Below are 23,205 nucleotides of genomic sequence, written 5' to 3' on the forward strand. Positions count from 1 at the left end.
TGCTGTCTCCTGTGTCCACATCATGGGTACACAGGTGTGTCTGACCAGGGGTTAAGGAGAAGAGTTCAGGAAACTGTTGTAGGACTCTCCTACAATCAGCTTGCTGTTGGCCAGAGAGGGTGTCTGAGTAGATCACTCCGTCTACTGTGCCATCTTTTGGGTCTGATGACAGAAGATCAGGGAGAGGTTCACTCTCTGCCTCCTGATCCTCATCTGTTACCATCAACAGATTGACATCAGCCCTGTCATGGAAGAGCTTAAGGCGGTTCACATGGATCACCCTCTTGGGGCTCCTGCTTGTGCCCAGGTCCACCAGGTAGGTGACCTGACTCTTCCTTTCTAGCACTGGGTAAGGGCCACTCCATTTGTCCTGGAGTGCCCTGGGAGCCACAGGCTCCAGAACCCAGACTTTCTGCCCTGGTTGGAACTCAACCAGTGCAGCCTTTTGGTCATGCCAAAACTTCTGGAGCTGTTGGCTGGCCTCAAGGTTTTTGGTTGCCTTTTCCATGTACTCTGCCATTCTAGAGCGAAGGCCAAGTACATAGTCCACTATGTCTTGTTTAGGCTCATGGAGAGGTCTCTCCCAGCCTTCTTTAACAAGAGCAAGTGGTCCCCTTACAGGATGACCAAACAGAAGTTCAAAGGGTGAGAATCCTACTCCCTTCTGTGGCACCTCTCTGTAAGCGAAAAGCAGACATGGCAAGAGGACATCCCATCTCCTTTTGAGTTTTTCTGGGAGCCCCATGATCATGCCCTTTAATGTCTTGTTGAATCTCTCAACTAAGCCATTAGTTTGTGGATGGTAAGGTGTAGTGAATTTATAAGTCACTCCACACTCATTCCACATATGTTTCAGGTATGCTGACATGAAGTTGGTACCTCTGTCAGACACCACCTCCTTAGGGAAACCCACTCTGGTAAAGATACCAATGAGGGCCTTGGCTACTGCAGGGGCAGTAGTCGAACTAAGGGGAATAGCTTCAGGATACCTGGTAGCATGATCCACTACTACCAGGATATACATATTTCCTGAGGCTGTGGGAGGTTCCAGTGGACCAACTATGTCCACACCCACTCTTTCAAAGGGGACCCCTGTAGGAAGTTGGCTCTGTATGTGCTATTTCAAAGTAGGGAATAGCATGCACAGAGTCCAAGGGTTCCCCTTAGAGGTAAAATAGTGGTAAAAATAGATAATACTAATGCTCTATTTTGTGGTAGTGTGGTCGAGCAGTAGGCTTATCCAAGGAGTAGTGTTAAGCATTTGTTGTACATACACATAGACAATAAATGAGGTACACACACTCAGAGACAAATCCAGCCAATAGGTGTTTGTATAGAAAAATATCTTTTCTTAGTTTATTTTAAGAACCACAGGTTCAAATTCTACATGTAATATCTCATTCGAAAGGTATTGCAGGTAAGTACTTTAGGAACTTTAAATCATCGAAATTGCATGTATACTTTTCAAGTTATTGACAAATAGCTGTTTTAAAAGTGGACACTTAGTGCAATTTTCACAGTTCCTAGGGGAGGTAAGTTTTTGTTAGTTTTACCAGGTAAGTAAGAAACTTACAGGGTTCAGTTCTTGGTCCAAGTTAGCCCACCGTTGGGGGTTCAGAGCAACCCCAAAGTCACCACACCAGCAGCTCAGGGCCGGTCAGGTGCAGAGTTCAAAGTGGTGCCCAAAACACATAGGCTAGAATGGAGAGAAGGGGGTGCCCCGGTTCCGGTCTGCTTGCAGGTAAGTACCCGCGTCTTCGGAGGGCAGACCAGGGGGGTTTTGTAGGGCACCGGGGGGGACACAAGTCCACACAGAAATTTCACCCTCAGCGGCGCGGGGGCGGCCGGGTGCAGTGTAGAAACAAGCGTGGGTTCGCAATGTTAGTCTATGAGAGATCTCGGGATCTCTTCAGCTCTGCAGGCAGGCAAGGGGGGGATTCCTCGGGGAAACCTCCACTTGGGCAAGGGAGAGGGACTCCTGGGGGTCACTTCTCCAGTGAAAGTCCGGTCCTTCAGGTCCTGGGGGCTGCGGGTGCAGGGTCTCTCCCAGGCGTCGGGACTTTAGGTTCAAAGAGTCGCGGTCAGGGGAAGCCTCGGGATTCCCTCTGCAGGCGGCGCTGTGGGGGCTCAGGGGGGACAGGTTTTTGTACTCACAGTCTTAGAGTAGTCCTGGGGTCCCTCCTGAGGTGTTGGATCGCCACCAGCCGAGTCGGGGTCGCCGGGTGCAGTGTTGCAAGTCTCACGCTTCTTGCGGGGAGCTTGCAGGGTTCTTTAAAGCTGCTGGAAACAAAGTTGCAGCTTTTCTTGGAGCAGGTCCGCTGTCCTCGGGAGTTTCTTGTCTTTTCGAAGCAGGGGCAGTCCTCAGAGGATGTCGAGGTCGCTGGTCCCTTCGGAAGGCGTCGCTGGAGCAGGATCTTTGGAAGGCAGGAGACAGGCCGGTGAGTTTCTGGAGCCAAGGCAGTTGTCGTCTTCTGGTCTTCCGCTGCAGGGGTTTTCAGCTGGGCAGTCCTTCTTCTTGTAGTTGCAGGAATCTAATTTTCTAGGGTTCAGGGTAGCCCTTAAATACTAAATTTAAGGGCGTGTTTAGGTCTGGGGGGTTAGTAGCCAATGGCTACTAGCCCTGAGGGTGGGTACACCCTCTTTGTGCCTCCTCCCAAGGGGAGGGGGTCACAATCCTAACCCTATTGGGGGAATCCTCCATCTGCAAGATGGAGGATTTCTAAAAGTCAGAGTCACCTCAGCTCAGGACACCTTAGGGGCTGTCCTGACTGGCCAGTGACTCCTCCTTGTTGCTTTCTTTGTTCCCTCCAGCCTTGCCGCCAAAAGTGGGGGCCGTGGCCGGAGGGGGCGGGCAACTCCACTAAGCTGGAGTGCCCTGCTGGGCTGTGACAAAGGGGTGAGCCTTTGAGGCTCACCGCCAGGTGTTACAGCTCCTGCCTGGGGGAGGTGTTAGCATCTCCACCCAGTGCAGGCTTTGTTACTGGCCTCAGAGTGACAAAGGCACTCTCCCCATGGGGCCAGCAACATGTCTCTGGTGTGGCAGGCTGCTGGAACTAGTCAGCCTACACAGACAGTCGGTTAAGTTTCAGGGGGCACCTCTAAGGTGCCCTCTGTGGTGTATTTTACAATAAAATGTACACTGGCATCAGTGTGCATTTATTGTGCTGAGAAGTTTGATACCAAACTTCCCAGTTTTCAGTGTAGCCATTATGGTGCTGTGGAGTTCGTGTTTGACAAACTCCCAGACCATATACTCTTATGGCTACCCTGCACTTACAATGTCTAAGGTTTTGTTTAGACACTGTAGGGGTACCATGCTCATGCACTGGTACCCTCACCTATGGTATAGTGCACCCTGCCTTAGGGCTGTAAGGCCTGCTAGAGGGGTGTCTTACCTATACTGCATAGGCAGTGAGAGGCTGGCATGGCACCCTGAGGGGAGTGCCATGTCGACTTACTCGTTTTGTCCTCACTAGCACACACAAGCTGGCAAGCAGTGTGTCTGTGCTGAGTGAGAGGTCTCCAGGGTGGCATAAGACATGCTGCAGCCCTTAGAGACCTTCCTTGGCATCAGGGCCCTTGGTACTAGAAGTACCAGTTACAAGGGACTTATCTGGATGCCAGGGTCTGCCAATTGTGGATACAAAAGTACAGGTTAGGGAAAGAACACTGGTGCTGGGACCTGGTTAGCAGGCCTCAGCACACTTTCAATTGTAAACATAGCATCAGCAAAGGCAAAAAGTCAGGGGGCAACCATGCCAAGGAGGCATTTCCTTACACAACCCCCCCCCAAACGAAAGAGGATGAGACTAACCTTTCCCAAGAGAGTCTTCATTTTCTAAGTGGAAGAACCTGGAAAGGCCATCTGCATTGGCATGGGCAGTCCCAGGTCTGTGTTCCACTATAAAGTCCATTCCCTGTAGGGAGATGGACCACCTCAACAGTTTAGGATTTTCACCTTTCATTTGCATCAGCCATTTGAGAGGTCTGTGGTCAGTTTGAACTAGGAAGTGAGTCCCAAAGAGGTATGGTCTCAGCTTCTTCAGGGACCAAACCACAGCAAAGGCCTCCCTCTCAATGGCACTCCAACGCTGCTCCCTGGGGAGTAACCTCCTGCTAATGAAAGCAACAGGCTGGTCAAGGCCATCTTCATTTGTTTGGGACAAAACTGCCCCTATCCCATGTTCAGAGGCATCAGTCTGCACAATGAACTGCTTAGAATAATCTGGAGCTTTTAGAACTGGTGCTGAGCACATTGCCTGTTTCAGGGTGTCAAAGGCCTGTTGGCATTCTACAGTCCAGTTCACTTTCTTGGGCATTTTCTTGGAGGTGAGTTCAGTGAGGGCTGTCACAATGGATCCATATCCCTTCACAAACCTCCTGTAATACCCAGTCAAGCCAAGGAATGCCCTGACTTGAGTCTGGGTTTTTGGAGCTACCCAGTCCAGAATAGTCTGGATCTTGGGTTGGAGTGGCTGAACTTGGCCTCCACCTACAAGGTGTCCCAAGTAAACCACAGTTCCCTGCCCTATCTGGCATTTGGATGCCTTGATAGAGAGGCCTGCAGATTGCAGAGCCTTCAAAACCTTCTTCAGGTGGACCAGGTGATCCTGCCAGGTGGAGCTAAAGACAGCAATATCATCAAGATAAGCTGTGCTAAAGGACTCCAAGCCAGCAAGGACTTGATTCACCAACCTTTGGAAGGTGGCAGGGGCATTCTTTAAACCAAAGGGCATAACAGTAAACTGATAATGCCCATCAGGTGTGGAGAACGCTGTTTTCTCTTTTGCTCCAGGTGCCATTTTTATTTGCCAGTACCCTGCTGTCAAGTCAAAGGTACTTAAGAATTTGGCAGCACCTAATTTATCTATGAGCTCATCAGCTCTTGGAATTGGATGAGCATCTGTCTTGGTGACAGAATTGAGCCCTCTGTAGTCCACACAAAACCTCATCTCTTTCTTTCCATCTTTGGTGTGAGGTTTGGGGACTAAGACCACTGGGCTAGCCCAGGGGCTGTCAGAGCGCTCAATTACTCCCAATTCCAGCATCTTGTGGACTTCCACCTTGATGCTTTCCTTAACATGGTCAGATTGTCTAAAGATTTTGTTCTTGACAGGCATGCTGTCTCCTGTGTCCACATCATGGGTACACAGGTGTGTCTGACCAGGGGTTAAGGAGAAGAGTTCAGGAAACTGTTGTAGGACTCTCCTACAATCAGCTTGCTGTTGGCCAGAGAGGGTGTCTGAGTAGATCACTCCATCTACTGTGCCATCTTTTGGGTCTGATGACAGAAGATCAGGGAGAGGTTCACTCTCTGCCTCCTGATCCTCATCTGTTACCATCAACAGATTCACATCAGCCCTGTCATGGAAGAGCTTAAGGCGGTTCACATGGATCACCCTCTTGGGGCTCCTGCTTGTGCCCAGGTCCACCAGGTAGGTGACCTGACTCTTCCTTTCTAGTACTGGGTAAGGGCCACTCCATTTGTCCTGGAGTGCCCTGGGAGCCACAGGCTCCAGAACCCAGACTTTCTGCCCTGGTTGGAACTCAACCAGTGCAGCCTTTTGGTCATACCAAAACTTCTGGAGCTGTTGGCTGGCCTCAAGGTTTTTGGTTGCCTTTTCCATGTACTCTGCCATTCTAGAGCGAAGGCCAAGTACATAGTCCACTATGTCCTGTTTAGGCTCATGGAGAGGTCTCTCCCAGCCTTCTTTAACAAGGGCAAGTGGTCCCCTTACAGGATGACCAAACAGAAGTTCAAAGGGTGAGAATCCTACTCCCTTCTGTGGCACCTCTCTGTAAGCGAAAAGCAGACATGGCAAGAGGACATCCCATCTCCTTTTGAGCTTTTCTGGGAGCCCCATGATCATGCCTTTTAATGTCTTGTTGAATCTCTCAACCAAGCCATTAGTTTGTGGATGGTATGGTGTAGTGAATTTATAAGTCACTCCACACTCATTCCACATGTGCTTTAGGTATGCTGACATGAAGTTGGTACCTCTGTCAGACACCACCTCCTTAGGGAAACCCACTCTGGTAAAGATACCAATGAGGGCCTTGGCTACTGCAGGGGCAGTAGTCGACCTAAGGGGAATAGCTTCAGGATACCTGGTAGCATGATCCACTACTACCAGGATATACATATTTCCTGAGGCTGTGGGAGGTTCCAGTGGACCAACTATGTCCACACCCACTCTTTCAAAGGGAACCCCCACCACTGGAAGTGGAATGAGGGGGGCCTTTGGATGCCCACCTGTCTTACCACTGGCTTGACAGGTGGGGCAGGAGAGGCAAAACTCCTTAACCATGTTGGACATATTGGGCCAGTAGAAGTGGTTGACTAACCTCTCCCACGTCTTGGTTTGTCCCAAATGTCCAGCAAGGGGGATGTCATGGGCCAATGTTAGGATGAACTTCCTGAACAGCTGAGGCACTACCACTCTCCTAGTGGCACCAGGTTTGGGGTCTCTGGCCTCAGTGTACAGGAGTCCATCTTCCCAATAGACCCTATGTGTTCCATTTTTCTTGCCTTTGGACTCTTCAGCAGCTTGCTGCCTAAGGCCTTCAAGAGAGGGACAGGTTTCTTGTCCCTTACACAGCTCCTCCCTTGAGGGTCCCCCTGGGCCTAAGAGCTCAACCTGATAAGGTTCAAGCTCCAAAGGCTCAGTTCCCTCAGAGGGCAGAACTTCTTCCTGAGAAGAGAGGTTCCCTTTCTTTTGCTGTGTTGCAGTTGGTTTCCCAACTGACTTTCCTGTTCTCTTGGTAGGCTGGGCCATTCTTCCAGACTCCAGCTCTACTTGTTCACCCCGTGCCTTGCACTGTGCTCTTGTTTTCACACACACCAGTTCAGGGATACCCAGCATTGCTGCATGGGTTTTTAGCTCTACCTCAGCCCATGCTGAGGACTCCAGGTCATTTCCAAGCAGACAGTCCACTGGGATATTTGAGGAGACCACCACCTGTTTCAGGCCATTGACCCCTCCCCATTCTAAAGTAACCATTGCCATGGGATGTACTTTTCTCTGATTGTCAGCGTTGGTGACTGTGTAAGTTTTTCCAGTCAGGTATTGGCCAGGGGAAACCAGTTTCTCTGTCACCATGGTGACACTGGCACCTGTATCCCTCAGGCCCTCTATTCTAGTCCCATTAATTAAGAGTTGCTGTCTGTATTTTTGCATGTTAGGCGGCCAGACAGCTAGTGTGGCTAAATCCACCCCACCCTCAGAAACTAGAGTAGCTTCAGTGTGGACCCTGATTTGCTCTGGGCACACTGTTGATCCCACTTGGAGACTAGCCATACCAGTGTTACCTGGATGGGAGTTTGGAGTGGAACCTTTCTTGGGACAGGCCTTGTCTCCAGTTTGGTGTCCATGCTGTTTACAGCTATGACACCAGGCCTTTTTGGGATCAAAGTTTTTACCCTTGTACCCATTGTTTTGTGAAGAGGCTCTGGGCCCACCCTCCTGTGCAGGTTTTTGGGGGCCTGTAGAAGACTCTTTACTATTTTTAGTTTTGGTTGTCTCATCACCCTTCCCCTGGGGAGTCTTTGTGACCCCTTTCTTTTGGTCACCCCCTGTTGAAGTCTTGGACACCCTTGTCTTGACCCAATGGTCCGCCTTCTTTCCCAATTCTTGGGGAGAAATTGGTCCTAGGTCTACCAGATGCTGATGCAGTTTATCATTGAAACAATTACTTAACAGGTGTTCTTTCACAAATAAATTGTACAGCCCATCATAATTACTTACACCACTGCCTTGAATCCAACCATCTAGTGTTTTCACTGAGTAGTCTACAAAGTCAACCCAAGTCTGGCTCGAGGATTTTTGAGCCCCCCTGAATCTAATCCTATACTCCTCAGTGGAGAATCCAAAGCCCTCAATCAGGGTACCCTTCATGAGGTCATAAGATTCTGCATCTTGTCCAGAGAGTGTGAGGAGTCTATCCCTACACTTTCCTGTGAACATTTCCCAAAGGAGAGCACCCCAGTGAGATCTGTTCACTTTTCTGGTTACACAAGCCCTCTCAAAAGCTGTGAACCATTTGGTGATGTCATCACCATCTTCATATTTAGTTACAATCCCTTTAGGGATTTTCAACATGTCAGGAGAATCTCTGACCCTATTTATGTTGCTGCCACCATTGATGGGTCCTAGGCCCATCTCTTGTCTTTCCCTCTCTATGGCTAGGATCTGTCTTTCCAAAGCCAATCTTTTGGCCATCCTGGCTAACTGGATGTCCTCTTCACTGGGGTTATCCTCAGTGATTTCAGAGGTGTTGGTCTCTCCTGTGAGGGAACCAGCATCTCTGACTATTATTTTTGGAGTCAGGGTTTGAGGGACCCTGTTCTCCCTAGATAGGATTGGTAGGGGGGAATTTTCCTCCAAGTCACTATCCTCTTCCTCTGAGTTGCCACCCTCAGAGGGGTTGGCCTTTTCAAACTCTGCCAAAAGCTCCTGGAGCTGTATTTTGGTAGGTTTGGGGCCCATTGTTATTTTCTTTATTTTACAGAGTGACCTTAGCTCCCTCATCTTAAGATGGAGGTAAAGTGTGGTGTCGAGTTCCACCACAGTCACATCTGTGCTAGACATTTTGCTTCTAAAAGTTGGAATACTTTTTAAGAATCTACAACTGGTTCTAGAATCTAATTCAAACTTTTACAAACTTTTAAACTCTAAAAGAAATGCTAAACAGGATCTAACACAAGGCCCTAGCAGGTCTTTTAAGAATTTAGAAAACTTTTCAAATTGCAAAAATCAATTTCTAATGACAATTTTGGAATTTGTCGTGTGATCAGGTATTGGCTGAGTAGTCCAGCAAATGCAAAGTCTTGTACCCCACCGCTGATCCACCAATGTAGGAAGTTGGCTCTGTATGTGCTATTTCAAAGTAGGGAATAGCATACACAGAGTCCAAGGGTTCCCCTTAGAGGTAAAATAGTGGTAAAAATAGATAATACTAATGCTCTATTTTGTGGTAGTGTGGTCGAGCAGTAGGCTTATCCAAGGAGTAGTGTTAAGCATTTGTTGTACATACACATAGACAATAAATGAGGTACACACACTCAGAGACAAATCCAGCCAATAGGTTTTTGTATAGAAAAATATATTTTCTTAGTTTATTTTAAGAACCACAGGTTCAAATTCTACATGTAATATCTCATTCGAAAGGTATTGCAGGTAAGTACTTTAGGAACTTTAAATCATCGAAATTGCATGTATACTTTTCAAGTTATTGACAAATAGCTGTTTTAAAAGTGGACACTTAGTGCAATTTTCACAGTTCCTAGGGGAGGTAAGTTTTTGTTAGTTTTACCAGGTAAGTAAGACACTTACAGGGTTCAGTTCTTGGTCCAAGTTAGCCCACCGTTGGGGGTTCAGAGCAACCCCAAAGTCACCACACCAGCAGCTCAGGGCCGGTCAGGTGCAGAGTTCAAAGTGGTGCCCAAAACACATAGGCTAGAATGGAGAGAAGGGGGTGCCCCGGTTCCGGTCTGCTTGCAGGTAAGTACCCGCGTCTTCGGAGGGCAGACCAGGGGGGTTTTGTAGGGCACCGGGGGGGACACAAGTCCACACAGAAATTTCACCCTCAGCGGCGCGGGGGCGGCCGGGTGCAGTGTAGAAACAAGCGTCGGGTTCGCAATGTTAGTCTATGAGAGATCTCGGGATCTCTTCAGCGCTGCAGGCAGGCAAGGGGGGGATTCCTCGGGGAAACCTCCACTTGGGCAAGGGAGAGGGACTCCTGGGGGTCACTTCTCCAGTGAAAGTCCGGTCCTTCAGGTCCTGGGGGCTGCGGGTGCAGGGTCTCTCCCAGGCGTCGGGACTTTAGGTTCAAAGAGTCGCGGTCAGGGGAAGCCTCGGGATTCCCTCTGCAGGCGGCGCTGTGGGGGCTCAGGGGGGACAGGTTTTTGTACTCACAGTCTTAGAGTAGTCCTGGGGTCCCTCCTGAGGTGTTGGATCGCCACCAGCCGAGTCGGGGTCGCCGGGTGCAGTGTTGCAAGTCTCACGCTTCTTGCGGGGAGCTTGCAGGGTTCTTTAAAGCTGCTGGAAACAAAGTTGCAGCTTTTCTTGGAGCAGGTCCGCTGTCCTCGGGAGTTTCTTGTCTTTTCGAAGCAGGGGCAGTCCTCAGAGGATGTCGAGGTCGCTGGTCCCTTCGGAAGGCGTCGCTGGAGCAGGATCTTTGGAAGGCAGGAGACAGGCCGGTGAGTTTCTGGAGCCAAGGCAGTTGTCGTCTTCTGGTCTTCCGCTGCAGGGGTTTTCAGCTGGGCAGTCCTTCTTCTTGTAGTTGCAGGAATCTAATTTTCTAGGGTTCAGGGTAGCCCTTAAATACTAAATTTAAGGGCGTGTTTAGGTCTGGGGGGTTAGTAGCCAATGGCTACTAGCCCTGAGGGTGGGTACACCCTCTTTGTGCCTCCTCCCAAGGGGAGGGGGTCACAATCCTAACCCTATTGGGGGAATCCTCCATCTGCAAGATGGAGGATTTCTAAAAGTCAGAGTCACCTCAGCTCAGGACACCTTAGGGGCTGTCCTGACTGGCCAGTGACTCCTCCTTGTTGCTTTCTTTGTTCCCTCCAGCCTTGCCGCCAAAAGTGGGGGCCGTGGCCGGAGGGGGCGGGCAACTCCACTAAGCTGGAGTGCCCTGCTGGGCTGTGACAAAGGGGTGAGCCTTTGAGGCTCACCGCCAGGTGTTACAGCTCCTGCCTGGGGGAGGTGTTAGCATCTCCACCCAGTGCAGGCTTTGTTACTGGCCTCAGAGTGACAAAGGCACTCTCCCCATGGGGCCAGCAACATGTCTCTGGTGTGGCAGGCTGCTGGAACTAGTCAGCCTACACAGACAGTCGGTTAAGTTTCAGGGGGCACCTCTAAGGTGCCCTCTGTGGTGTATTTTACAATAAAATGTACACTGGCATCAGTGTGCATTTATTGTGCTGAGAAGTTTGATACCAAACTTCCCAGTTTTCAGTGTAGCCATTATGGTGCTGTGGAGTTCGTGTTTGACAAACTCCCAGACCATATACTCTTATGGCTACCCTGCACTTACAATGTCTAAGGTTTTGTTTAGACACTGTAGGGGTACCATGCTCATGCACTGGTACCCTCACCTATGGTATAGTGCACCCTGCCTTAGGGCTGTAAGGCCTGCTAGAGGGGTGTCTTACCTATACTGCATAGGCAGTGAGAGGCTGGCATGGCACCCTGAGGGGAGTGCCATGTCGACTTACTCGTTTTGTCCTCACTAGCACACACAAGCTGGCAAGCAGTGTGTCTGTGCTGAGTGAGAGGTCTCCAGGGTGGCATAAGACATGCTGCAGCCCTTAGAGACCTTCCTTGGCATCAGGGCCCTTGGTACTAGAAGTACCAGTTACAAGGGACTTATCTGGATGCCAGGGTCTGCCAATTGTGGATACAAAAGTACAGGTTAGGGAAAGAACACTGGTGCTGGGACCTGGTTAGCAGGCCTCAGCACACTTTCAATTGTAAACATAGCATCAGCAAAGGCAAAAAGTCAGGGGGCAACCATGCCAAGGAGGCATTTCCTTACAACCCCCACCACTGGAAGTGGAATGAGGGGGGCCTTTGGGTGCCCACCTGTCTTACCACTGGCTTGACAGGTGGGGCAGGAGAGGCAAAACTCCTTAACCATGTTGGACATATTGGGCCAGTAGAAGTGGTTGACTAACCTCTCCCACGTCTTGGTTTGTCCCAAATGTCCAGCAAGGGGAATGTCATGGGCCAATGTTAGGATGAACTCTCTGAACAGCTGAGGCACTACCACTCTCCTAGTGGCACCAGGTTTGGGGTCTCTGGCCTCAGTGTACAGGAGTCCATCTTCCCAATAGACCCTATGTGTTCCATTTTTCTTGCCCTTGGACTCTTCAGCAGCTTGCTGCCTAAGGCCTTCAAGAGAGGGACAGGTTTCTTGTCCCTTACACAGCTCCTCCCTTGAGGGTCCCCCTGGGCCTAAGAGCTCAACCTGATAAGGTTCAAGCTCCAAAGGCTCAGTTCCCTCAGAGGGCAGAACTTCTTCCTGAGAAGAGAGGTTCCCTTTCTTTTGCTGTGTTGCAGTTGGTTTCCCAACTGACTTTCCTGTTCTCTTGGTAGGCTGGGCCATTCTTCCAGACTCCAGCTCTACTTGTTCACCCTGTGCCTTGCACTGTGCTCTTGTTTTCACACACACCAGTTCAGGGATACCCAGCATTGCTGCATGGGTTTTTAGTTCTACCTCAGCCCATGCTGAGGACTCCAGGTCATTTCCAAGCAGACAGTCCACTGGGATATTTGAGGAGACCACCACCTGTTTCAGGCCATTGACCCCTCCCCATTCTAAAGTAACCATTGCCATGGGATGTACTTTTCTCTGATTGTCAGCGTTGGTGACTGTGTAAGTTTTTCCAGTCAGGTATTGGCCAGGGGAAACCAGTTTCCCTGTCACCATGGTGACACTGGCACCTGTATCCCTCAGGCCCTCTATTCTAGTCCCATTAATTAAGAGTTGCTGTCTGTATTTTTGCATGTTAGGCGGCCAGACAGCTAGTGTGGCTAAATCCACCCCACCCTCAGAAACTAGAGTAGCTTCAGTGTGGACCCTGATTTGCTCTGGGCACACTGTTGATCCCACTTGGAGACTAGCCATACCAGTGTTACCTGGATGGGAGTTTGGAGTGGAACCTTTCTTGGGACAGGCCTTGTCTCCAGTTTGGTGTCCATGCTGTTTACAGCTATGACACCAGGCCTTTTTGGGATCAAAGTTTTTACCCTTGTACCCATTGTTTTGTGAAGAGGCTCTGGGCCCACCCTCCTGTGCAGGTTTTTGGGGGCCTGTAGAAGACTCTTTACTATTTTCAGTTTTGGTTGTCTCATCACCCTTCCCCTGGGGAGTCTTTGTGACCCCTTTCTTTTGGTCACCCCCTGTTGAAGTCTTGGACACCCTTGTCTTGACCCAATGGTCCGCCTTCTTTCCCAATTCTTGGGGAGAAATTGGTCCTAGGTCTACCAGATGCTGATGCAGTTTATCATTGAAACAATTACTTAACAGGTGTTCTTTCACAAATAAATTGTACAGCCCATCATAATTACTTACACCACTGCCTTGAATCCAACCATCTAGTGTTTTCACTGAGTAGTCTACAAAGTCAACCCAGGTCTGGCTCGAGGATTTTTGAGCCCCCCTGAATCTAATCCTATACTCCTCAGTGGAGAATCCAAAGCCCTCAATCAGGGTACCCTTCATGAGGTCATAAGATTCTGCATCTTGCCAGAGAGTGTGAGGAGTCTATCCCTACACTTTCCTGTGAACATTTCCCAAAGGAGAGCACCCCAGTGAGATCTGTTCACTTTTCTGGTTACACAAGCCCTCTCAAAAGCTGTGAACCATTTGGTGATGTCATCACCATCTTCATATTTAGTTACAATCCCTTTAGGGATTTTCAACATGTCAGGAGAATCTCTGACCCTATTTATGTTGCTGCCACCATTGATGGGTCCTAGGCCCATCTCTTGTCTTTCCCTCTCTATGGCTAGGATCTGTCTTTCCAAAGCCAATCTTTTGGCCATCCTGGCTAACTGGATGTCCTCTTCACTGGGGTTATCCTCAGTGATTTCAGAGGTGTTGGTCTCTCCTGTGAGGGAACCAGCATCTCTGACTATTATTTTTGGAGTCAGGGTTTGAGGGACCCTGTTCTCCCTAGATAGGACTGGTAGGGGGGAATTTTCCTCCAAGTCACTATCTTCTTCCTCTGAGTTGCCACCCTCAGAGGGGTTGGCCTTTTCAAACTCTGCCAAAAGCTCCTGGAGCTGTATTTTGGTAGGTTTGGGGCCCATTGTTATTTTCTTTATTTTACAGAGTGACCTTAGCTCCCTCATCTTAAGATGGAGGTAAGGTGTGGTGTCGAGTTCCACCACAGTCACATCTGTGCTAGACATTTTGCTTCTAAAAGTTGGAATACTTTTTAAGAATCTACAACTGGTTCTAGAATCTAATTCAAACTTTTACAAACTTTTAAACTCTAAAAGAAATGCTAAACAGGATCTAACACAAGGCCCTAGCAGGTCTTTTAAGAATTTAGAAAACTTTTCAAATTGCAAAAATCAATTTCTAATGACAATTTTGGAATTTGTCGTGTGATCAGGTATTGGCTGAGTAGTCCAGCAAATGCAAAGTCTTGTACCCCACCGCTGATCCACCAATGTAGGAAGTTGGCTCTGTATGTGCTATTTCAAAGTAAGGAATAGCATGCACAGAGTCCAAGGGTTCCCCTTAGAGGTAAAATAGTGGTAAAAATAGATAATACTAATGCTCTATTTTGTGGTAGTGTGGTCGAGCAGTAGGCTTATCCAAGGAGTAGTGTTAAGCATTTGTTGTACATACACATAGACAATAAATGAGGTACACACACTCAGAGACAAATCCAGCCAATAGGTTTTTGTATAGAAAAATATCTTTTCTTAGTTTATTTTAAGAACCACAGGTTCAAATTTAACATGTAATATCTTGTTTGAAAGGTATTGCAGGTAAGTACATTAGGAACTTTAAATCATAAAAATTGCATGTATACTTTTCAAGTTATTGACAAATAGCTGTTTTAAAAGTGGACACAGTGCAATTTTCACAGTTCCTGGGGGAGGTAAGTTTTTGTTAGTTTTACCAGGTAAGTAGGACACTTACAGGGTTCAGTTCTTGGTCCAAGGTAGCCCACCGTTGGGGGTTCAGAGCAACCCCAAAGTCACCACACCAGCAGCTCAGGGCCGGTCAGGTGCAGAGTTCAAAGTGGTGCCCAACACACATAGGCTAGAATGGAGAGAAGGGGGTGCCCCGGTTCCGGTCTGCTTGCAGGTAAGTACCCACGTCTTCGGAGGGCAGACCAGGGGGGTTTTGTAGGGCACCGGGGGGGACACAAGCCCACACAGAAATTTCACCCTCAGCAGCGCGGGGGCGGCCGGGTGCAGTGTAGAAACAAGCGTCGGGTTCGCAATGTTAGTCTATGAGAGATCTCGGGATCTCTTCAGCGCTGCAGGCAGGCAAGGGGGGGGTTCCTCGGGGAAACCTCCACTTGGGCAAGGGAGAGGGACTCCTGGGGGTCACTTCTCCAGTGAAAGTCCGGTCCTTCAGGTCCTGGGGGCTGCGGGTGCAGGGTCTCTCCCAGGCGTCGGGACTTAGGATTCAAAGAGTCGCGGTCAGGGGAAGCCTCGGGATTCCCTCTGCAGGCGGCGCTGTGGGGGCTCAGGGGGGACAGGTTTTGGTACTCACAGTATTAGAGTAGTCCTGGGGTCCCTCCTGAGGTGTTGGATCTCCACCAGCCGAGTCGGGGTCGCCGGGTGCAGTGTTGCAAGTCTCACGCTTCTTGCGGGGAGCTTGCAGGGTTCTTTCAAGGCTGCTGGAAACAAAGTTGCAGCCTTTCTTGGAGCAGGTCCGCTGTCCTCGGGAGTTTCTTGTCTTTTCGAAGCAGGGGCAGTCCTCAGAGGATGTCGAGGTCGCTGGTCCCTTTGGAAGGCGTCGCTGGAGCAGGATCTTTGGAAGGCAGGAGACAGGCCGGTGAGTTTCGGGAGCCAAGGCAGTTGTCGTCTTCTGGTCTTCCTCTGCAGGGGTTTTCAGCTAGGCAGTCCTTCTTCTTGTAGTTGCAGGAATCTAATTTTCTAGGGTTCAGGGTAGCCCTTAAATACTAAATTTAAGGGCGTGTTTAGGTCTGGGGGGTTAGTAGCCAATGGCTACTAGCCCTGAGGGTGGGTACACCCTCTTTGTGCCTCCTCCCAAGGGGAGGGGGTCACAATCCTAACCCTATTGGGGGAATCCTCCATCTGCAAGATGGAGGATTTCTAAAAGTCAGAGTCACTTCAGCTCAGGACACCTTAGGGGCTGTCCTGACTGGCCAGTGACTCCTCCTTGTTGCTTTCTTTGTTCCCTCCAGCCTTGCCGCCAAAAGTGGGGGCCGTGGCCGGAGGGGGCGGGCAACTCCACTAAGCTGGAGTGCCCTGCTGGGCTGTGACAAAGGGGTGAGCCTTTGAGGCTCACCGCCAGGTGTCACAGTTCCTGCCTGGGGGAGGTGTTAGCATCTCCACCCAGTGCAGGCTTTGTTACTGGCCTCAGAGTGACAAAGGCACTCTCCCCATGGGGCCAGCAACATGTCTCTGGTGTGGCAGGCTGCTGGAACTAGTCAGCCTACACAGACAGTCGGTTAAGTTTCAGGGGGCACCTCTAAGGTGCCCTCTGGGGTGTATTTTGCAATAAAATGTACACTGGCATCAGTGTGCATTTATTGTGCTGAGAAGTTTGATACCAAACTTCCCAGTTTTCAGTGTAGCCATTATGGTGCTGTGGAGTTCGTGTTTGACAGACTCCCAGACCATATACTCTTATGGCTACCCTGCACTTACAATGTCTAAGGTTTTGTTTAGACACTGTAGGGGTACCATGCTCATGCACTGGTACCCTCACCTATGGTATAGTGCACCCTGCCTTAGGGCTGTAAGGCCTGCTAGAGGGGTGTCTTACCTATACTGCATAGGCAGTGAGAGGCTGGCATGGCACCCTGAGGGGAGTGCCATGTCGACTTACTCGTTTTGTCCTCACTAGCACACACAAGCTGGCAAGCAGTGTGTCTGTGCTGAGTGAGAGGTCTCCAGGGTGGCATAAGACATGCTGCAGCCCTTAGAGACCTTCCTTGGCATCAGGGCCCTTGGTACTAGAAGTACCAGTTACAAGGGACTTATCTGGATGCCAGGGTCTGCCAATTGTGGATACAAAAGTACAGGTTAGGGAAAGAACACTGGTGCTGGGGCCTGGTTAGAAGGCCTCAGCACACTTTCAATTGTAAACATAGCATCAGCAAAGGCAAAAAGTCAGGGGGCAACCATGCCAAGGAGGCATTTCCTTACAAATAGAATTTAATATTTTGAGTTATGACTTGACAACTGTCTTACATGCACAGTTCACAACACATTAGTTGTTTCTTCAAGGAAGTGTTGGATTTTGTGATTGATAATGTCATCCTTATCTGCCCTTATATTTTCCCCACCATTTTAAGTTTTTCTGGTTATACTGTGTGAACAATGCATTGAAAGCTGCAGATGTGCTATTTTCACTCCAACAGAGAAATATCCTTCCTTTGCAGCTTCCAAAAAGAGAGTGACATCCAAAAGAGCCACCTGTATGCTTTTTTTATTCAGAAAGTTTGAATGTCAATCCCCTTGACATTCCTCCATTTCCATATGAACCCAAAGTTGTAAAATTACTTTTTCCAATATCTTTATCCAAATATGAAACATTAGCAACTGGTCAGAACTTGTGGATTAATGTTGACTTTTCCAAGGATGGATGGATTGGGCAACATAAAGCTCTGGACAGCTGTGCTAGCACACAAGTTCAGAAGTTTACCATTACTAATCATACTTTCAGAGAAAATGGGATCATCTGAGCAAATATGTGGTTTATGACCCTTTGTATCATTAATAAGCCATCCTTCTTATGGCAGATATTCTCCTATACCAGATTTAACTGTGAACTATATCTTGTGTCAGAAGGGTTCAAGTAACTACATTTGTGGTTAACTTCATGTATCTCGCTTATGTTCTTCCTAAATCTCTGTTTTGTTTAACATGTAGTTTTCTTTTTTGACATTCCTCTGTTGGAGAAGAATTCTCTGGCTCCTTCATAGTAAGCTGCTGTCCCTTATTTAGAATACTGAACTGTTCCACTGTTAAGATTGTTTTGTCACTGTAAAACGTGCAACAATTAAAACATATGCTCACAGCAACAGCCAGATCTTTTCTATTATAAATGTTTCTTTATAGATACTTTGCACAAGAAAGTACCAGAGGGACTGTGCTTCATGAAATTTTAGTCATTACCTTTAGGCCCTGGTGTACCAGGGCTTCCAGGGGTTCCAGGTAATCCATCAAGACCTTTCGATCCTGGAATGCCTGGCGAACCTGTAGAAAATGAAGAGAGTATATGTAAGTACATAACAATGAAATAAAAAAACAACATAGAATTGAAGACACAAAAAATCTAAATATTATTACACTAATTCATTTAGTCATATGGCAAGGAAACATGAAATCACTTATAAATAAAAAGAAGATCTACTGTAGTCAGCAAGCTATGCATCAACATATTTGCTTAATTACTAACAGGTCAGACCACCAAAGGCCTTCTACTATTTACCCAGTATCTAATTGATGCAAAGTCTGAGCTTTGAACTTAATTTCATGTTAGCACCTTGCATCTCAATTTCTGCAACTTAAAATAATTAAATATTTACATATTTGTGAACAGTAGGAGTCCAAAATATTGACTTTGAAAACAAATATGCATACATTTGTTTGTATTTGGCATTGAACAGCAAATCCACAAGAAAGTTGAAATAATGACATGAATTGAAGGTACTCCAATGGAGTAACCTGAATTTAAGTGATGTGTAAAGGTTTTTGTTAAAATCTCACAACCTATTTTAAGAGAATGAAGTTAGATTCTGTCTGACTTGAGGTACCACATCCATCCTCCTCCCTATAATCATAGACATTCACTTGCGAACAACTGGATTCATGCCTAAGCTATTTTCAAATTCTTAATGTCATTCAAAACTGGTGACAAACAAATCCTCATTGCCAGGCTGCTAGAGTCAGTTTTCTTTGATCCTCTCCTCCTCCCTAGACAGGTCACAAACAATGAGCCCACCTACCACCTCTGTACCCAGCCATGTCGTAACTAGAGACAGCATTTAAATGATTGTGCTCTGTTCCCTGTTCTCCATAATACCTGCATGCTACCTCTGCTACACACATCAGAACCTTCTGATTCACTGTTCACTCTTATGCAAAGGACATCCACATTCTCATCAGTATTTATGACAGCCATATACACCAGCAACAACAATCTTAGAAAAACATATACACCAGCTAGTCTTTCTCTGCTTCCCTGGAAGACATTTGATCTTGGGTGCAAGGTAATTGGCTACAAGAACAAGTTACTTACCTTCAATAATAATATTTCTAGTGGATACTCCATTTACCTGCTGATTCCTCAGTTCTTAAATTCCTCTGGGCTTCCGATTGGATATGGAAACTTTTCAATAGCTATCCTGCACTGACAGGAGAGAGCCACAACTCCGACTTAGCTACTGAAACCACTCTGGACATGACACCATTGAGTCACTAAATGTGTCACCCTGGACCATTGATGTTAGTTACTCATCTTTTTTCCACACCCTCAAAGACAAGGCTGTTGAGATTTCCAGAAGAAGATTTTAAAAACTAACTGGGGATCCTATTAAAATTGCACGGCCATACTTCAGAACAGGGAGGCTGTGGGATTGGTGAGAAATCTGCAGGTAGATAAAGTATCCATCAGAAAGCTCACTACCAAAGCTGAGTAACACGTGCTTCTAATAGTAACTTCTACCAAGGGTTAATTCCTCATGGCCTGTGTTAATACCCAAGCATTGCCCCCAAGCTCCTAAGTTGACGAGTCTGAGGACAAGTTCAAACCAAAAAGTCCTGCAACAGTGATCTGGCAAAATGGCCATATATACATATATATATATGTATTTAAACTTTAGAGTGAAGAAAGTATAGCCTGGTAAAGGTATGGATAGAAGTCCATGTTGCAGCAGGTATCCAGACAGGGGCGCCCTTGCCACTGCAGACTAGAAAATCAGTTTAAAACCACTAATTTGACTTTGCCATTTAAGGTAATGGCAATGGCAAAGACCAAACCTCCCTATTTAATACATGTAAGTCACCCCTAAGGTACGCCAACGAGCCCCAAGGCAGGGTGCTGTATGTTAAAAAGTGGAACATGTAAGCAGTAAAAACCCTAACTGGTTGTATGTACCTTGGAACGTATAGTAGCCCCATTGGCATGTACAGAGGGCTGGCATCCCAGCCCTCCTAACTGCTGAATCGGACTACTAAAGGTGGTACTGTAAGTTATCAAAAGAATACGTTTAATTTGATTGGTTAAATTTGATTTAATGGTTTGATCGAATTTATTGTCACTGGTGTGCAAAGTGTAACTTTAGAAGTGGACACATTAGTTCCCCAAAGTTTCCAGTGCCCATTTATTGTTGTACTTGGGGGTCTGTCCTGCAAACAGCTTTCCGCCCTTCTGGGGAGATGTGCTAATGACTCGCAGGACAGTAGGCAATAGGGGCTGCACGGGAGAGAGATGTTACCTTCCTCCTACAGGAAGCTGCACAGGTGTTAGCCCAAAAGGCAAGCTTCAAAAGAGAAGGGCAAATGGTTAACTCCTGGGAGAGGGGCTGTGCTATTGTTTAGGGAGATAGGCTGGCACTAGGGGCAGGGAAAACAGCTGTTAAACTGGTTTTCCTGGGGTGCATAGCCCTCTTGGTAGCCACACCTCTTGGTTAGGTTAGGGAGCTCTGGACACTGAGACAGGGGTTCTGCCATGTTGGGAGTGGGCAGAGTGGTGAGAACAGGGATAGCCAGATGCCACATGTCTCAGGGAGTGGTCGTCAGGAAGGAGTGAACCTGGTAACGCATTGGCTACTAATCGCGTCTGCCCTGGGGGCACTCTTTGAGCATAAGCAGAGCACTTAGAACTCAGATCTCGACTGGACAGGTATAAGGACTGAAGAAGGACTGCCCTGCTGCACCGAGGGACCAGCAAAGAGAGGCTGCACTGACAAGAACTACTCTTGCTGCACCTGGTGGCTAGCAAGGAGGACTGTGCCTGTCATGTCCTGTTCAGGGAGAAGCTGTCTTCAGAGCCCAATTCAAGCCAAGAGAGCTCAAAGTGCCAGCTGACTGGCCTCCTGTTCACAGCACATGGCCACAAAAGCTGAGAAGCCTACTGGGGCAATTTGGCACCCTAGAATCTTCAAACCACTACCAACCATCGCCAGGCAGCAGCAGGGACCAGGACCTAACAATCAAAGTTGCACCGAGTTCACTGAGCACAGGCGAGTCGTCAGAGTGCAGCTTGGTCAGCCGGAAGTTGAGTTATCGCCCAAGGAAGTATTTGGCAGTGACCATTATACCGCACTGAAAGGACTTTGAAGGATGGCAACCCTGTGACTAGCGCCACCTCACCCCCTTTGTGGACTGAGGAGTAGCTGCATGATGACCACAGTTGACTGCATCGCATCCACAGCATCCTTGAGCATCTTCAGCATCCTTCATCCCTTGCACCAGCACCACTTCCATAGGAAACCACTGCAACTGATAAAAGTTCAAGGAATTGACCGAAGACTGCTTCACCTGCTGAGGTAACTGTTTCTGAGGACTTTGCTGGCCCCCCTACCTTGCTCCCTACTGGAGTTGGTCACCTAAAGTGACTCTAAGTGACTGCAATGCAACTAGCCCAACTTTTTAGTGAAAAAGTTGCTATATCAAATTAGTTGAATTTACCAATGTTTGTTCACAGTTGCGTGAAATGCTTTGATTTACTATACCTGGTAAACTCTATCTCTCTAGAACACTCTGGTGGTTCTTTTTCATTATGGTGACTGAAAATCCCGTCCATTTTATAAACTGGTGTTGGATTTCTTGAGTGTCTTGTTGATTTCTTCTTCAATTGTTTTGGTGTTGTTTAAATGCTTTACACTTGTTCCTATGTGTAACTCTGGCTGCTCAGAGCCATAGCTACCCAATGTTGAGCTAAAGGTTAGACAAACAAAACTTACTGGTCCTAAAGGGGCTGGTAAGTGTATTACATGGTGAGGTTGTATATATTCACAATATAACACACCCCGTTTTCTTACAGTCACTCTTTCACAAAACCCATAAATAAAGGAGATTTTAAAAAGGTGATTGATCTGGTATAGAAAGAAAAGTAAACATGCCTGTTGAATACCACTTAACTCTACCCATAGCAAAACCTTGCCAGGCAAAACAAAAGCATAGAGTACAACACATAAGGTAAGTACACCTTGAGGAAGTAAATTTCCACCTTACCCCATCAAGAGAGAAAATGGGACCAAACCATAGAATAAACTGATTTGATGGATGAGTGACACACTTACTAAATTACATCTACAACTTCCACAGATATTTCAAAGGAGTTCACATTGATACACTCAATGTCAAGGCATGAAGGTGGAGGCTCCGGAGGTTTGGATGCAGGGACTAGTGAAGGGAAAAACAGCTTCCTGCATATGTGATCTGTCACCAGCTGCCAATGCAGCATAAAGAGCCAGGTCTGGAAAAACCCAGAAGTTGTCCGTAAGGACTCACTAGTGCTGTGAACACTGAAACACATATAATACAGAACTGCATGGGTTTGCCAGCTAGTGTGAGCCACCAGCAAGGTACATGAGACCCAGGAACAAGGTCTGTAACAAGAGCTCCCTCCCAAAACATGGGGGTGGGGGGAAGGACCCTCTTGTTGGCATGGTTACCCCCACTATGTGTTTGAATGTGTTTACTGGGATCCTGCTAACCAGGACCCCAGTAACTGTTCTCTCCCTCTGGATTTGGTTGTCCCTAACATTTTACACACCACAATTGGCATACTGGTGCCCCCATTTAAGTTCCTAGTATATTGTACCTAGGCACCCAGGGCATTGGGGTTCCAGGGGATCCCTATGGGCTGCAGCAGTTACTCTGCCACCCGTAGGGAGCCCATGCAAAGGGTTCTGCAGGCCTGCCATTGCAGTCTGCATGAACCGGGTGCATGCACCCGCTTTCACTACAGGTCACTACACCAGGTCACTATAAGTCACCCCTATGGTAGGCCCTCTCAGCCCAGAGGGCAGGGTGCAAGTAACTGTGTGTGAGGGCACCTCTACATGAGCAGAGGTCCCCCCACAAACTCCAGCTCCATTTTGCTGGACTTTGAGAGCGGGGAAGCCATTTTAGCTGTGTACTGGACATAGGTCACTATCTATGTCCAACCACATATTAGTAACTCCGAACCTAGGCATGTTTGGTATCAATATGTTGGAATCAAACCCCAATATTGTTGCCAGTTTTGGCTGTATGGTTCCATGCACTCTGGGGCCTCCTTAGAGGACCCTCAGTTCTGCCGCTACCAGTTTGCAGGGTTTTCCTAGGCAACCCAGGCTGCTGCCATCCTACAGACCGGTTTCTGCCCTCCTGCTGCTTGAACAGAAAAGCCCAGGAAGGCAGTGTAAAGAAATGGCTCCCTGTTGCAGTTACCCCCCACTTTTTGCCTGATACTGATGCTGACTTGACTGAGAAGAGTGCTGGGACCCTGCTAACCAGGCCCCAGCACCAGTGTTCCTTCACCTAAAAT

At 47.9% G+C, this 23,205-nt stretch overlaps 1 protein-coding gene across 1 annotated transcript in view; it reads right to left on the reverse strand.

The window, feature by feature from the left end:
* The window catches only part of COL4A5 (collagen type IV alpha 5 chain), a 1,021,631-nt gene that overhangs the window by 237,851 nt on the left and 760,575 nt on the right, over positions 1 to 23,205 (reverse strand). The window contains exon 38 of the mRNA XM_069211570.1: positions 17,841 to 17,921. Within this exon, the coding sequence (XP_069067671.1) occupies positions 17,841 to 17,921 (81 nt within the window). The remainder of the gene's footprint in view (positions 1 to 17,840; positions 17,922 to 23,205) is intronic.

The sequence above is a fragment of the Pleurodeles waltl genome, chromosome 2_1 (assembly GCF_031143425.1).
Source record: "Pleurodeles waltl isolate 20211129_DDA chromosome 2_1, aPleWal1.hap1.20221129, whole genome shotgun sequence".
Taxonomy (NCBI): Eukaryota; Metazoa; Chordata; class Amphibia; order Caudata; family Salamandridae; genus Pleurodeles; species Pleurodeles waltl.